Source organism: Loxodonta africana, chromosome 4, assembly GCF_030014295.1.
Source record: "Loxodonta africana isolate mLoxAfr1 chromosome 4, mLoxAfr1.hap2, whole genome shotgun sequence".
Classification (NCBI taxonomy): domain Eukaryota; kingdom Metazoa; phylum Chordata; class Mammalia; order Proboscidea; family Elephantidae; genus Loxodonta; species Loxodonta africana.
Window position 1 is genome coordinate 96759651 of NC_087345.1, and position 17157 is coordinate 96776807.

General features: G+C 34.3%; 1 protein-coding gene across 5 annotated transcripts in view; it reads right to left on the reverse strand.

Annotated features, from left to right (window-relative positions):
* Window positions 1-17157, reverse strand: part of ARID2 (AT-rich interaction domain 2) — a 232164-nt gene that overhangs the window by 49719 nt on the left and 165288 nt on the right. For all 5 annotated transcript variants that reach the window (XM_064284353.1, XM_064284350.1, XM_064284354.1 and 2 more), the window contains one exon: window positions 7854-8002. In XM_064284353.1, the coding sequence (XP_064140423.1) occupies window positions 7854-8002 (149 nt within the window). The remainder of the gene's footprint in view (window positions 1-7853; window positions 8003-17157) is intronic.

Sequence of the window (17157 nt, forward strand, 5' to 3'; positions counted from 1 at the left end):
CCGAATAAGAAATGAGATGGGCAATATTACAACAGACCCAGCTGAAATTAAAAGAATCATATCAGATTACTATGAAAGACTGTACTCTAACAAATTTGAAAACCTAGAAGGAATGGGAGAATTCCTAGAAACACACTACCTTCCTAAACTAACACAAACAGAGGTAGAACAACTAAACAGACCCATAACAAAAGAGATTGAAAAGGTAATAAAAAAACTCCCAACAAAAAAAAAAGCCCTGGCTCAGACAGCTTCAGTGCAGAGTTCTACCAAACTTTCAGAGAAGAGTTAACACCATTACTATGAAAGGTATTTCAGAGCACAGAAAAGGACGGAATACTACCAAACTCATTCTATGAAGCCAGCATATCCTTGATACCAAAACCAGGTAAAGACACCACAAAAAATAAAATTACAGACCTATATCCCTCATGAATGTAGATGCAAAAATCCTCAAGAAAATTCTAGCCAATAGAATTCAATAACATATCAAAAAAATAATTCACCATGACCAAGTGGGATTCATACCAGGCATGCAGGGATGGTTCAACATTAGAAAAATAATGTAATCCATAATATAAATAAAACAAAAGGCAAGAATCACATGATTGTATCAATTGATGCAGAAAAGGCATTTGACAAATTTCCATACCCATTCATGTAAAAACTCTCAGCAAAATAGGAATAGAAGGAAAATTCCTCAACATAATACAGGGCATTTATACAAAACCAACAGCCAACATCATCCTAAATGGAGAGAGCCTGAAAGCATTCCCCTTAAGATCAGGAACCAGACAAGGATGCTCTTTATCACCACCCTTATTCAACATTGTGCTCCAGGTCCTAGCCAGAGCACTTAGGCTAGATAAAGAAATAAAGGGCATCCAGATTGGCAAGGAAAAAGTAAAAGTATCTCTATTTGCAGATGACATACCTTATACAGAGAAAACCCTAAGGAATCCTCAAGAAAACTACTGAAACTAATAGAAGAGTTCAGCAGTGTATGGGGATACAAGATAAACAGAGAAAAATCAGTTGGATTCCTCTACACCAGCAAAAACAACATTGAAGAGGGAACCACCAAATCAATACCACTTACAGTAGCCTCCAAGAAGATAAAATACTTAGGAATAAATCTTTCCAGAGATGTAAAAGACTTATACAAAGAAAATTACAAAACACTTTTGCAAGAAACCAAAAAAGACCTACGTAAGTGGGAAAACATACCTTGCTCATGGATAGGAAGACTTAACATTATAAAAATGTCCATTCTACCAAAAGCAATGTATAGATTTACTGCAATTCTGATTCAAATTCCAAAGACATTTTTTAATGAGATGGAGAAACAAATCACCAACTTCATATGGAAGGGAAAGAGGCCCCCCATAAGTAAAGCATTACTGAAAAAGAAGAACAAGATGGGAGGCCTCACTCTACCTCATTTTAGAACCTATTATACTGCCACAGTAGTTAGAACAGCCTTGGACTGGTACAGCAACAGACACAGAGACTAATGGAACAGAACTGAGACTCCAGACATAAAATCCATCCACATATAAGCAGTTGATATTTGACAAAGGCCCTAAAGCAGTTAAACAGGGAAAAACCAGTCTTTTTAACAAATGGTGCTGGCATAACTGGATATCCACCTGCAAAAAAGGTAAACAAGACCCATACCTCACTCCATGCACAAAAATGAACTCAAAATGGATCAAAGGCCTAAATATAAAATCTAAAACGATAGAGATCACGGAAGAAAAAACAGGGACAACGTTAGGAGTCCTAATACACAGCATAAACAGTATACAAAACATTACTAACAATGCAGAAGAAAAACTAGATACCTGGGAGCTCCTAAAAATCAAACACCTATGCTTATCTAAAGACTTCACCAAAAGATTAAAAAGATTACCTCCAAACTGGGAAAAATTTTTTATCTGTGACATTTCCGATTAGCACCTCATCTCTAAAATCTACATGATACTGCAAAAATTCAACCTCAAAAAGACAAATAAACCAATTAAAAAATGAGCAAAAGATATGAACACGCATTTCACTAAAGAAGACATTCAGGTAGCTAACATATACACGAGGAAATGCTCACAATCACCAGCCATTAGAGACATGCAAATCAAAACTATAATGAGGTTCCATCTCACTCCAACGAGGCTGGTATTAATCAAAAAAACACAAAATAATAAATGCTGAAGAGGCTGTGGAGAGATTGGAACACTTCTACACTGCTGGTGGGAATGTCAAATGGTACAACCACTTTGGAAATCGATTTGGCACTTCCTTAAAAAGCTAGAAAGACAAGTACCATAGGATCCAGCAATCCCACTCCTTGGAATATATCTTAGAGAAACATGAACAGATACATGCACATCCATGTTCACAGTAGCACTGTTTACCATAGAAAAAAGGTGGAAGCAACCAAGGTGCCCATTAACAGATGAATGGATAAATGAATTACGGTATATTTACACAACGGAATACTACGCATCAATAAAGAACAGTGAGGAATCTGTGAAACATTTCATAACATGGAGGAATCTGGAAGGCATTATGCTGAGTGAAATTAGTCAATTGCAAAAGGGTAAATATTGTGTAAGACCGTATTATAAGAACTCGAGAAACAGTTTAAACAGAGAAGAAAATATTCTTTGATGGTTACGAAAGGGGTGAGGGAGGGAAGGTAGAAGAGGGGTATTCACTAATTAGATAGTACATAAGAACTACTTTAGGTGAAGGGAAAGACAATACACAATAAAAGCAAGGTCAGCACAACTGGAGTAAACCAAAACCAAAGAAGTTTTCTAAATAAACTGAATGTTTCGAAAGCCAGTGTAGCAGGGGAGGGGGCTTAGGGGCCATGGTTTCAGGGGATATCTAAGTCAATTAGCATAATAAAATTTATTAAGAAAAGATTCTGCATCCCACTTTGGAGAGTGGCGTCTGGGGTCTTAAATGCTAGCAATCGGCCATCTAAGATGCATCAACTGGTCTCAACCCACCTGGACCAAAGGGGAATGAAGAACACCGAGGACACAAGGTAATTAGAAGCCCAAGAGACAGAAAGGGCCACATAAACTGGAGACTACATCAGCCTGAGACCAGAAGAACTAGATGGTGCCTGGCTATAACCGATGACTGCCCTGACAGAGAACACAACAGAGAACCCTTGAGGGAGCAGGAGAGCAGTGGGATGCAGACCCTAAATTCTCGTAAAGGACTAGATTTAATGGTCTGACTGAGATTAGAAGGACCCCGGAGGTCATGGCCCCCAGACCTTCTTTTGGCCCAGGACAGGAACCATTCCCGAAGCCAACTCTTCAGACAGGGATTGGAGTGGACCATGGGTTGGAGAGGGATGCTGGTGAGGAGTGAGCTTCTTGGATTAGGTGTACACTTGAGACTATGTTGGCATTTCCAGCCTGGAGGGGAGATGAAAGCGTAGAGGGATTAGAATCTGGCGAAATGGACACGAAAAGCGAGAGTGGAGGGAGGGAGTGGGCTGTCTATTTAGGGGGAGAGCAATTGGGAGTATGTAGCAAGGTGTATGTAAGTTTTTGTGTGAGAGACTGACTTGATTTGTAAACTTTCACTTAAAGCACACTAAAAATTTCAAAAAATTAAAAAATATCAGAAAAGTACATCAAAAGAATGTTAAATTAAGTTTTGTTTAGGTAATTGGACTATTTTCAACTTTAAGTTTTAGAAATGCCTTTAATCATCACATTAATTTTAATGTACAAAAGTGAAATAAAAATGAGCTCTTATACTACAAAAAAAAAAGACAACAAAAGTTAAAAGAATAGGATATAATACTGCAATGAACTGAAAAACCTCAAATTTGTTTAAATTAAGTTAGTTCATAACGTTACTCAGAACAAAACAAACCTCATGGTTACCTCTGGAAAATGTAGGTGAACAACTCATCTTTTTGAAAATAGGTAAATAAGAGTAACAAGCACCCATCTTGCCTTCCCTCTGCAAACCACTCCTTAGGTAAACAGTCAATGACGGTGGACTTTTACATTTTATAATCCTTAACAAAATACTGGATCTAGGCAATGATCATCAATGGCTGTTAAAATCACAAAATGAGAGATGACTAGATGTGATGTATCTCATGATAGAAGTACACATATTATTTCTAAAGTAGTCTTCATAAAATCAGACCCGAATCTGTTCATATACCTGGATTTAACTACCAATTTGTAAGCAATACAGGGTCAAAGGAACATGCTAAACAATACCAGGAAAATCCAGACTGTGATGCCATACACAACAAGTGACCTAATTTTGTCAAAAAACAAAAACAAAAACTGCAAATAACAAATTTAAGAGAGGGGGGAATCTACAGATTTTTAAAAGAGACTTAAAAGATGTCAGTCATAAGCAATGTTTGGATCTAAATTCAAATGAACAAAAGTAGAGAAATGTAAACAATGGATTATTTTCAAGAATTAAAATATCAAAATAATTCGTATTAAATTTTTGAGATGCTACATTAACCCAGAACTGAAACCATTTCTGGAGACCACTCTTTAGGCAGAGATTAGACTGGACTATAAAACATAAAATACTAGTCGTGAAGAGTGCGCTTCTTGGTTCAGGTAGATACACAAGACCAAATGGGCAGCTCCTGTCTAGAGGCGAGATGCGAAGGTAGGAAGGGACAAGAGCTGGTTGGATGGAAACAGGAAACCTGGGGCGGAAAGGGGGAGCGCATTGTCACATGTGGGGATTGCAACTCATGTCACATGACAATACGTGAATAAATTTTTGTATGAGAGATTAATTTGAGCTGTAAACTTTCACCTGAAGTACAAAAAAAAAAAAGGAACTAGTGCTAATTTTTTTGCAGGAGTGTGATGATGGTATGGTGGTTGGTTGTACTTATGTCCCTTTTTTTTTTTTTTTTAGAGATACATGCCTGTAGATTAAAAAAGCCATTACTGAATATGGTGATGTAGCAGTGAGAGGATCAATGCAAACAAAACTATATTATATATGGGAAAGAAGGAGAGTTATAAATAAAAAAAGATTATGTGAAGTATTGTCTTATCACAGAATGAAAAACAAATGTATATTCCAAGTCACTTTTGGATCCATGAAAAGAGCACATACTTATTAAATACAAAGCATTTCACAGTAATATATCATTGAAGGAAATGATTTTAGTTTCAAATCCGATCGAAACGAAGAAGGTTTTTGGTTAACTTTTTTTTTTGATCTGGTACTAAAAGGAACTTAGCCATTTTGTAGAGAATGGCTATGACATGTATTTTTCCACCTGGAATATGAATACTAAATGCCATTATTCTCTTCAGGTGCTTATGCTCTTGGTATCCTAAACTTTTCAGTTACCTGGGCACACTAGCCCCTTCTATAACTCCCTGAGTTTGCACTTGCTATTCTGACTGGAATCATTTTTCCATGACCAACTCTACTCATTCTTCAAGACCCAATTCAAATGCAACATCTGTAATGAAACTTTTCTAACCATCCCAGAGTTACATAAGCTCTCCACTGTGCTCCCAACAGCACTATGGAACTATATTCATACAGTCCTTACTTATAATTTATTTACTTTTTGCATCTGCTTCCCTAAGGGCTGGGAGGGATCTTTGTACTTCTAGCACGTAGCACATACAACTCCTTAGAGGATGTGCAATAAATATTTGCAGAATCAAATGGAACTTATTAGCAAGGCAGTATCTAAAAACGATGGTTTTAAAAATGACAAGCTCCAAGAAGTCTTGTGAGAGTCAGTCTTATTCAGAAACGACCTACAAAAGGAAGGTACAACATCAAATTTTGTTAATACTGATCCTGCTACCAAGATGGGAAACTATGCTGCACATTTAGGCCCGGTAATTCTTTTAGCAATATTTTTCTTGAAGTATTCTAAACACTTTACCTAAAGCTGCTATCCTCAAACTTTTTAGTCAACAAACAATTTAGCAGACCACCTCTACTCCACCAGGTACTATTTGCTATTGGGAAAAACAACAAGAACAAACTCAAAACAAATGGAAAGAGTAGAACTGACATCAGTAAAAAAAAAAAAAGACTCAAGTTATAAAATACACTAAAAAGAAATAAATAAAAGATATGGTCAAATTAAATAAATGAGGAAATAATCAGAGACAAACTAAAGCATTGTTTTTTTTTTTAAAAAAAAAACTCTGATAAATAGATTTTACACTATGATCCAGTATATACATACATACATGTAACTGGAAATAATATTTACCCTTACTAGTAATATTTTACTCTTTTTTCATTGAAAAGAAAAATAAACCAAAACCAAAACCAACCAAACAAAAAAACCCACTGGTCCAGAACCAGTAAAATGATTTCATTAGTTCATTACTGGTTTAAGATTTAAAATTTGATAAATGGTGTCCTACAGAAATCTTGCATACCGTCAATAATCCCTAAACTACATAAAAAAAAAAAAAAAACTAAACTACATAGATAGCCACAACCCTTCAACGAATCTGTATATAAAGTTTACAACGAAATACAATGTCTGTAATGTATCATTAAAAGGATATGTTATTATCCTGAGAACAGAAGAACTAGTTGGTGCCCGGCCACAACCAATGACTGCCCTCACAGGGAGCACAATAGAGAACCCCTGAGGGAGCAGGAGATCAGTGGGATGCAGACCCCAAATTCTCATAAAAAGACCATACTTAATGGTCTGGATGTGACTAGAGGAATCCCGGCGGTCACAGTCCCCAAACCTTCTGTTGGCACAGGACGGGAACCATCCCCGAAGACAATTCATCAGACAAGAAAGGGACTGGACAGTGGGTGGGAGAGAGATGCTGATGAAGAGTGAGCTAATTATATCAGGTGGACACTTGAGACTGTGTTGGCATCTCCTGTCTGGAGGGGGGATGGGAGGATAGAGAGAGTTGGAGGCTGCCAAAGTTTTCACGAAAGGAGAGACTGGAAGGGCTGACTCATTAGGGGGAGAGCAAGTGGGAGTAAGGAGTAAGATGTATATTAACTTATACGTGACAGTCTGACTTGATTTGTAAACGTTCACTTGAAGCTCAATAAAAGTTAATAAAAAAAAAAAAAGGATATGTTAATCTTTGCTCTCAGTTAGGAAGGGTGAAATGGAATGCTTGACATCTAAGAAGTGAAGAGTATTATGTCTACTAAGACAGGTGTTTTAGTCCTAGAGTCTAAAGAGTAACTCAAGCAAAGAGTCTTGGCTGAGAACTGTTAAAGGAGCTAAGATTTTTATTTTAACCAAGGTTATTCTTAAGTTTCCCTTCAAGTCTAAGAAAGCCTTGTTTAAGTACAGATCTACTTATTATTTATCTTAGTTACTAAAATTTGAGATGATATGAATGGCTTTAAAAATAATCTTCACAGAGAATTCCCCCGTACTCTCATTTAGGACAAGTCATTTTTTTCCTAACAGATTGTTACCTCTAACCTTCCACTATATAGAAATTTAAATTTCTCAACCTGCCACTAAGTTCAAGTCACTTTAAAAACATTAAAACCTATCTTTTTTCCATAGTCAAATATACAATTGAAGTCTTAACTGATTTTCTTATATTAAAAACTAATGCTGTAACACATTCCCTAATAACCCACCATGGAGCACTGAAGCTCTCTCTACTATTCATATAAATTTCTTACCTTAAGTGCCACTGAAACTACATAACCATTACTCTTAATATAAACTATTTCCTAAAAGCCAGTGCTTAATAGGAAGTTTTTCATAAAACTATGGATAAAAGAAACCTAAACACACACAAAAAAAAAACATTCCAAAATAAAGATAACATTTATATATATAAAATGAAACTGCCATTTACTTTTTACAAGACTGCCACAAACACATGAAGTTTTGCCCAGGTTTTCTCATTGGATCTCCATGTTGACCGGATCCACTGAACGGAGAAGGCTGAGAACTGTTAGGCTGGCCCTGCACCTGCGCAGCTGGTGACGGTGTCATAGGAGTGTTCTGTGAAAAAGTATAATGCACTGTTTGTGAAATGACACTGAAAAACATTTTACATCATAGTCTTATAATTTGATTATATTAAAGATATGATTTCTAGTATGTATAATTCACTTTGTAAAAATGTATGTTATTTAAGCTGATTACTTTTAAAAATTCCTTAAAAAGATAACCATTTCTACAAAGCTATTTAGTAAGTCTGATTCTTTTATTTAATATGGAAACACAGACATCAGATTACATAGCTATTATTGTTATAAAACATAAACTACTTAAAATTAAGATTTTTGATATAATTAAAATTAGGTAGAGACAACACAATTACAGATTAAATGAAGAATAAATGTACTATAAATGTACCCATTGATATAGTCTTCACAAGAACAAACCAACTACAAATCACTATTTCTTTGCATAATACTTCCTTTCAGATTTTTTTCAAGGAAAATCAATTAAATTATATGTTGTAAAAAGCAAAGAAAATTTCAGATGATAGCTAAAAATGATATACCTACATATGTATAATGTTGTAAATATTAACAAATTTGCAGTAAACTGCGACTTTAGTCTTTAAAGTTGTTCAATTATAGGTTTTGATAATGCTAGTAAAAGGATTATAATTGTAGGTACAAGTCTTTTAAATCTAAGCTTTTTTTTTTCTTCTATATTCCATCCCTTTCTCTCTGTAATACGCATAGGTAAATAATTGAAATATAGCTTTTAAAACAATTTTAGGCAATGTTTTCTTTGAAGCTTAACTCAGATTTCATTCATGACATACCACAAAGGCAAAAAAAATCTTGAATTTTTTACAGAAATTGCAGCACACCATTTTCAAGCATTGTTTAAATGTAATAAATTATACTTATTCATTTATAAGGTAAGACTGGGAATAACCAAAGAAACCAAACCCATTGCCATCGAGTCGATTCTGACTCAGAGACCCTATAGGACAGGGTGGAACCATCCCACAGGGTTTCCTAGGAACGCCTGGTGGATTTGAGCTGCCGACCTTTTTGGTTAGCAGCTATAACCCTTAACCTCTACGCCACCAGGGTTTCTCATACTAGGAATAGTTGATAAAAATTTTTAAAAAGAAAAATTGCTGAAAATCTCAGATTAAAAGTCATAATAAATTTTAAGAAAACTAGACAAAACACACACACACACACACACACACAAACCTACAGCATATAAATGAAAGAAGAGAAGAAAAAAAAGTGCTGAAAGAAAAAATTTTCATCAGATTTGTGAAGTCTTAAGAAATCTTAAGTTCTAAGCTCTGGAGAAAAAAACTACTTTTGGCATGTGATTAAAGTTGGATTCCTGTCCTTCACATTTTATAATATTGTGAGAAAATGCATACATATATGAAAAGCTAACATTTTAGGGCAATACAGGTATCACAGCAAAGGATGAGGACTTTCTAGCTTGACAGATAAGAACTCAAATTTTTAATGTGCCTTTTAACTGGCTATGTATCTTGAGTAACCTACTTAACCTCTCTGGTAGGATCTAACTTGTAGAAATGGTGGGAAATTATACATAAAGAGTCCACCTCGAGATTCTCAATAAATGGCAACTATTACTATTATGCAAAGCGATAAGTCCAGAAGGGAAACCATATTTTGGAGGAAAGATGATCAGTTCAATTTGGTGACAATGATAGACTGACCAGCAATGTCCATCAGGAGAAGTTAATGTTGGAAATATAGATCTGACAATCCTTTACCTGTTGTTAAAAATTCTGAGGGTGAGAAGGCAGACCGAGGGGAAATAAAAGGGTTACAAAGGAAGGAAGATAGAATTAGTGTATTTATCAAAAACAGTCAAATTGTTTCCTTGAAATGTAAATATTACATTAAAAATCCAGGAACCTTTAATAACTGGAACTATCCAAGATCAGTTCCAACTAAATAGAAACACTGAAGACATGCACGTTACAAATATCCCAGAATTTTAATTAAAGGGTAAATTTGTCAGAGCTATCAAATTCTCTCAAATGAGCCTTTTGTTTCCTTACACTATTACTATTTAAATTAGGTATTTTATTTACTATCTTGTCAGACAGTTATAAATTTAGCTTATTTTTATTTTAAAAGTGTTAACAAATCTTTATCCTATTTGCTACCCTTTTTTTTGTTTTTCCATTGTGGGACTCTTATTGGTATCACACAGAAAATGTAATAAGGAATCAAAAAATATTTTAACCCCAAATATTAATGAAGGATGTGGCAAGGATGACTGAAGTTAATCCAAGCTGTTAAATTAAGAACAAATAAAAGGCATATAAGCCAAATGCAATGTGTAAAACTTTTTTGAATTCTAATTCAAAAAAGCTTCTTAAAAAATTTAACCTAACTGGGGAAACTGAACAACAACTGGGTATCAGCTAATATTAAAAAACTACTTTGGTGAGGTATGACTGGTATTATAGACAGACAGATAGAATATAGATAGTCCTTAACTAGTAAAAAGATATATACTGAAGTATTTATTGAGGAAATGGAAGAGTATTTGTAATTTGCTTTAAATACTGCAGGGAAAAAGTGGTAGTGGGGAATAGATGAAACTAGAAAGACAAAATGGTGATATTGTTTAAGCCAGGTGATGGATAGATGGGGCCCTATACTGTTGACTCTACTTTTGTGTATGTTTGAAATTTCCACAATAAAATTTGTGTGTGTGGGGGGAAGAATTACAGAGCTAACTATATCAATGACACACGCATGGAAAAGAAACTTAAAAGTGCTTATAAAATGTAGCAAATGTGAAATTCCGAGACTCATTCTTTCTTTGACCACAGGAGTTAATGTTTTGGGGCTTCCTCCTACATTAAAAAATTACCATTTCTTTCCCCCAAACTAACTTTCCAAATAGGTTATTTGTATTGTACTGCATGTTTTTCAAAGTACGATTTAATTATGTTTTTAGAATTATTTAGAATAATGTAGGGGCTTCCTCCTACATTAAAAAATTACCATTTCTTTCCCCCAAACTAACTTTCCAAATAGGTTATTTGTATTGTACTGCATGTTTTTCAAAGTACGATTTAATTATGTTTTTAGAATTATTTAGAATAATGTAGGGGCTTCCTCCTACATTAAAAAATTACCATTTCTTTCCCCCAAACTAACTTTCCAAATAGGTTATTTGTATTGTACTGCATGTTTTTCAAAGTATGATTTAATTATGTTTTTAGAATTATGTTTTATATGAGAATGCAAAAAAAGATTTCTTTTGGGATGCAGCTTACTTTTTCTTAACATTATTATTTACAATTCCCATAACATTAGCCCTAGCCATACTCAAGTGTAAATGTAAAAGTTATGTTTCAAAGTCATGCTTTTTGGAATGGTCACCTCTTGAGGAATACCATTTTATACTACTGCCCTACTCTACTGAGGAAGAGCTAATTGTTTATATTATATGTTTTTATCAAAGTAGAAAATGTATAATTCCAATAGTGAATGACCAGGATGTAAAACTAAACAAAGGGTATGATACAATGCTGTGCTTTTTTTATTTTTAAATTTTTATTGTGCTTTAAGTGAAAGTTTATAAATCAAGTCAGTCTCTCATATAAAAATTTATATACACCTTGCTATATGCTAAGATTTTTTTTTTAAATACTTTAAAATTAACTAAAAATCTACATACCAGCAGTTTTATTTCTGGCAAAGATATTATTCTTTTTGTTAAAATAAGAAATTATAATCTTGCTTTCCTTTATCACCTTTTAAGAATAAATCATGGCTGAAATTTCTAGAAAACACTGACAATAATTTCTGATATAAGACTTTGGATTTTGTGCTCTTAAATCCTTACTTTCTTATTAATATTAAACTTAAACAAACCTTAGACTAAAACTAAAATTTAAACATTTCAGTCTGAGTTAGATTATGCAAACACATATATCTATTATCTTAAAACAAGTCCTTTACTAAGTGATAACGAAATACTGTGTTCAATTCTATCTCCACATTTTGAAAGCCCCTTACACAAAATGGAACTATAATTGAGAGCTAACAAAAATGATGACTAAACCAGGCACCATGACACCTAAGGATGAACTCAAAAAACTGGGAAAGAAGAGATGAGTACAGAAGGATATTTTTAAACATTTGCAAGGAGTGGGGATTAGTTTTACTCTAAATGTAACATATAAGAGATTACACTTATTCTGAATATACAAATCTCCAGAGAACAGAATTAATATAGTAATAAAAAATAAGTCAGTGGAAAAGAGAAAATCTTGGTGAGTGTGGACAAATCAATTCTTAAAAATGAAAGTTTTGGACAAGATATAATATGCAAGGTTTCTTTAGCTCTAACATTCCCCCAGTTTCTTAAACTATCATTATTTTTTCCTTTTATTAAGTGTAAATCTAGGTACTACTTATCAAAGCCTGTCTTTTAAGACACACTGAAATATAAACAAAAATGCTATGTTTAGTAGTAATGCCTTTTTTTTTTTTTTTTTACAATGTATTACACATCTACAAATCTGAGTAGCTGTGCTTTTAAAAAAAATTGAAAAATTATTCTTGTGGCTCTTGCTAACATGATTTTATATGATTATGACTGAATGCTGCCCCCTTGAGGCTACAGATCTGCTTTCTGATGCTCTCAAGCTCTTAATTAAAGGAAGGAACCAATATTAAAAAATGTTACTCAGCACCCTATCAGGAATGGTTCATGGGGGAAGGACACAGAACCAACAAAAGGGATAATATAAAATATCTTAAATAGGTATATCCTTAAATATTTGTATATAGAAGAATCTGACATGTCATCAGATCATGGGATTAAAAGATATAGGCATGTTCAACATGTGTTTTTACATGATCCTAAAAAAAAGCTTTTAGGAAAGTATTTCTAAATTTTTCTTTCAATTTTTAGTCATCTTCCTTTTACATGCCAGTGTAGTTTTATACCACCAGCAGATATTAAGTCATGAAAAGTGCAAGAGGACAGAAACTAAGTATCCTGTATGTTACACTTTAACTTGCAAATAACAGGTTGAAAATAAGTAGCTACAAATAAAGAAATTTGCCTTGAGGTAGGTAACATTTTCTACTTATACAAACTCTCCAGCTAAATATATATTCCATGTATATTCCCCCTTTTTGGCTGCTAATTTTTTCTGTAATGAAATCAATATAGCTGATTAATGGGGATGAGAGGGAACAAAACTGAGAAGGAAAAAAAAAAAAAAGTGAAATACTAATGGTATTAAGTTGTCAGGATTACCCGTTGGTCTTTCTCAGCAGGGATACTTCCCTGCTGCTTTTCCAGCCCTGAGCATTCTACAAGTCTGGAAGTCCCTTCTTGGGGTCCAGGTGCCTCTAGGCCATTTGGAATGGTGGAAATAACAAGGTTTGGCTGAAAAATCACATTTAAAATCCTCTATTTCATCTATCCCTTTAAGATATCAATGAAAATAGTGAATAAAATGGTGTTAAACCAAGGTATAAAAAGCAGCTAGTTAAAAAAATACCAGTTATTACCAGTTACCGCTGAGTCAACTCCAACTCATGGCGAAGCCATGTGTGTGAGGGCAGAGCTGCGCTCCATAGGGTTGTCAATGTCTGATTTTTCAGAAGTAGATGGCCAGGCCATTCTTCTGACATGCCTCTGGGAGGACTCAAACTTCCAACCTTTCAGTTAGCAGCTGGGCCCGTTAACCATATGCACCACCCAGGGACTCCAAAGAGTATGTAAAGAAATTTAAAGAATCTGGTCAACAATGGAAGTGGTTTTCAATTAGCCTTTTAAAAAGGCTGTATAGTCTATTCTTCAAAAGAAATTTATGATGCTATCTTAAACAAGTGACCTTTTTTGTCTGTTTCAAATCTCTAGCCCTTACAGATACATTCATCTTCATACATTGATCTTATATATGATGGCAAAATATACCTGCACCCAAGCCAAACCAAATTCATTTCTGCTGAGTTGACTCTGATTCATAGCGACTCTATAGGACAGAGTAGAACTGCCCCATAGGGTTTTCAAGGCTGTATATCTTTACGGAAGCAGACTGCTACGTCCTCCTCCCACGAAGCAGCTGGTGGGCTTAAACCACTAACCTTTCGGCTAGCACCCAAGTGCCTGGCCACTGTGTCACCACGGCTCTTTATACCTGCCCCACTAGTCCTTAAATATTCATAAGGATATTCATATCTCTTCCATAGAAAATATGTATGAAATATTTGGCTTTTTGCCATCAAGGAATACTGCTTACTTGTTCACTTTTTGTGGTACCCTTTATACATCAATGATATGTATGTATAGGTGATTCATAAAAAAAATAGGCTTATGTTATTACAGAAAAATGAAATAAAACTTCAAGTCATAAAGGTAACTAAAATCTTTGACACAAATTTATCTGTTCATCCATTCACTCACTGATTCAACACCTATTTACTGAATACGTGGCAGTATTTTTGTAATTTTACATGATGAAATTTACATTCTAGTGAGGGGTACTGACAATAAGCAAAATGTGCGTCTACATACACATGCTGTACATCCTGGTGGCGTAGTGGTTAAGTGCTACAGCTGCTAACCAAAAGGTCAGCAGTTCAAACCCACCAGGTGTTTCTCGGAAACTCTATGGGGCAGTTCTACTCTTTCTATAGGGTTGCTATGAGTCAGAATCAACTTGACGGCAATGAGTTTAGTTTTTTTTGGTTATAGACTGAATTGTATCTTTTCAAAATATGCATTGGATATCATAAAATGATACCTGTACTGTTTAATGAGAAACTAGTTTATTCTGTAAATCTTCATCTAAAGTACAATAAAAAAATTAAAAAAAAAAAAAAATTGGAATCCTAACTTCTATATCTCTGGATTTAATCTTGATTGGGAATAGAGTTTTCTTTGTCATATTAATGAGGCCATATCAGTGTAGGGTGCGTCTTAAACCTACTCACTTTTGAGATATAAAAACAGCAGATTAGGCACAAAAGGAGGAGGAAGATACATGCCACATGGAGACTGCGCCAAGAAATCAAGGAATGCCAGGTCTGTGGAAACTGAAAGTGATCTTCTCCCAAAGCCTACAGAGAGAGCCTTCCCCTAGAGCCAGCCAGTACTCTGAATTTGGACTTCTAGTCTCCTACACTGTGAGAAAATAATTTATTCTTTAAAATCACCCAGTTATGGTATTTCTGTTACAGCAGCACTAAGAAACTAAGATGTGTGTATACGTATGTATATATTATATATGTGTTTACTATACTGTAATGACCTATGTGTCTGTCACCCCCACATGACCTCAAGTTTCTTCCTCTAGGTCTGAGACTGACTTATTAATCTTTGTATCCCTAGAGCCTCGCACAACACCTGGCATGCAGCAGGTGATAAAGGAATGTTTCTGTAATGGAATGAATTACTAAAATATCAAAAAGGGAAAATAAATGTTATTTTTAAAGCTCAAGAAAAATAATAAAAACAATTACATTTACTGTTTTAAACTTTATATAGCAGGAACTACATAGATGCTTTCTTATATGTTGTTATACAAGTGATAAGAATACTTTATATTTCCATCAAATTTAAATACTTATTTTACATATTGCTGTAGAAGTGAAAAGAATACGCTGAATTTCATCAAATGTAAGCTGCTCTTATGCAACTCTAAGTAATTTTAAGATGTATCCTAATTTCGGAGATGTTAAATGTGGAAAAAAAAAAAAAACATGCCCTTCACTATCAACTAACTAAGGTATGTGTGGGACTGGATTTTTTAAATTCTTCTTTTTTTTTTTAATCAAGGAGTCATTATTTTACCTGGGTGTTATCAAAATTGTAACATTTCAGAGCTAAAAGAGATTTTAGAAACTACTGCCTTAAAAAAATGAGGGAAATAAGTTCTCGAGAAGAGAGCACTGGGTCTGGGAATAGGAAGTTGGAACAAAATAGGGCAAGAAACAGAAAGCAAAATTTATTTTTACATTTACGGAGTGCTTAACTATGTACCAGACACTGTCCTAAGTGCTACACATAAGAATTCTGGTGTTTTGATTCTCATTTTCATAGATATCATACATGCTGTCTCTTTTTCCTTCTAAAATTTTAAATTTCTGTCAACCAAATACCAGTATTATAAAACAACAATGTAGCTATTTTAAATAAACCACATTCTTGGAGAAAATACATAGTAGTACAGATTTTTCAGAATATGAATAAAATATTCATTTTATGTTTTGATTATACGCATACCTGTTCAACGTGTTGAAGAGTTACTGCATTAATACCCTAAAATTATCTTTTAGATGTACTCACATTCAATAACGTAATAGGTCAAATAATCAATATGCTGTATACAAAAGGACTTTCTATATGCTGTATACAAAAGGACTTTCTAGAACTTTATATAAAAATCTTTTAGAATAGTATACGAGAAAATGTTAGTGGGTCAAGAGCATGTTTTGGTTTCAGACAGACATAGGTTCAAGCCTGGTACCACATCATATTAATTGATGATACTGGGTGAGGTATTTAGCATCTTGATCGTCTCTAAAACAGGGATACCAATTTCTACCTAGTAGGGTTGTTATGAGGATTAAATGAGAAAATGCTTTAGTGAAAAGTCCCTGGCACAAGTCCTAATTTCAGCACATATTATTATTTAATCTCTGTTGCTGAGGCATCCATATCAAATATAACCAAACTGACAAATTAAGAACACAGAAACTAAGGGTTGATCAAACAATGCCATGATAATGGAGTCTTTCTCCAATGTGCCTTGCACTATTGTAACTAATGGGATTATAAAGGGCTCTAAGAGGACAAAACAGGAACATAATCAAGCTAAACTGGGAAATGATTAAATATAAGAAATAAATATAAAAACCCACTGTACTGTCTATTATGTGTTAGACACTGCGTTATGTAAAACATGTTTTGGGAGTGCTTAAATGAAAAACAACTTGTAGAAGTTTTTATAAAAATAAGTTCATATTTTCCATCAATCTATAAAAAAAAATCTGCTGTTGAGTCGATTCTGACTCACGTGACCTTACAGAACAGGGCAGAACTGCCCCATAGGGCCTTCCAAGGCTGTACATCTTTACAGAAGCAGACTGCCATATCTTTCTTCTGTGGAGTGGCTGGTGGATTTGAACCACTGACCTTTTAGTTATGGCCAA